General features: G+C 51.8%; 1 protein-coding gene across 1 annotated transcript in view; it reads left to right on the plus strand.

Annotated features, from left to right (window-relative positions):
- The window catches only part of LOC119585399 (adenylyl cyclase 78C-like), a gene marked incomplete in the record, with an annotated part of 159,642 nt that overhangs the window by 153,527 nt on the left and 5,609 nt on the right, over positions 1–506 (plus strand). The window contains 2 exon segments of the mRNA XM_037934062.1: positions 241–244; positions 304–504. Coding sequence (XP_037789990.1) covers positions 241–244; positions 304–504 — 205 coding nt within the window.

Raw genomic sequence — 506 nt, forward strand, 5'->3', positions numbered from 1 at the left:
TTCGCGACATCACGCCCGGCCTCACGCGACGGGCCACGCGGCTGGAGCGGACCGTGACTTCGCACCACAACCTCCGCAGCCTGACCAAGGACGACCACCGGCCCGAAGCATCAGCCAAGAGCCAAGAGGAAGGCGTGTAAATTCTCTTCCCGCCTGAGAGGTCAAAGGACGTCACACTGGAGGTCATCCGAGGTCATGCGCCAAGGTCTTACACTCAAATTTGGCCCTTTATGTCTGAAGTCACGTATTTAGGACGGCTGAAAGATGCAGAAATTATCCGTTGTCTCTATAATATATCCTAAGATCATATAATCGCTCCTTTCGGCCATACACACCAAGCAGTGTGCAGAAATCCCTGTGGCCTGCTAATGTGCGCTTCAGTACACAGCAGAAAATAATGAGACAGAGAGAGACTTTACGAATGCCACCACGACAGAGCTTCGGTGTCGCGGTAGTGCACGGAAATCATAATAATACAGGCTATAGTGCAGCTGGAGACATAATGT

Source organism: Penaeus monodon, chromosome 19 (assembly GCF_015228065.2).
Source record: "Penaeus monodon isolate SGIC_2016 chromosome 19, NSTDA_Pmon_1, whole genome shotgun sequence".
Taxonomy (NCBI): Eukaryota; Metazoa; Arthropoda; class Malacostraca; order Decapoda; family Penaeidae; genus Penaeus; species Penaeus monodon.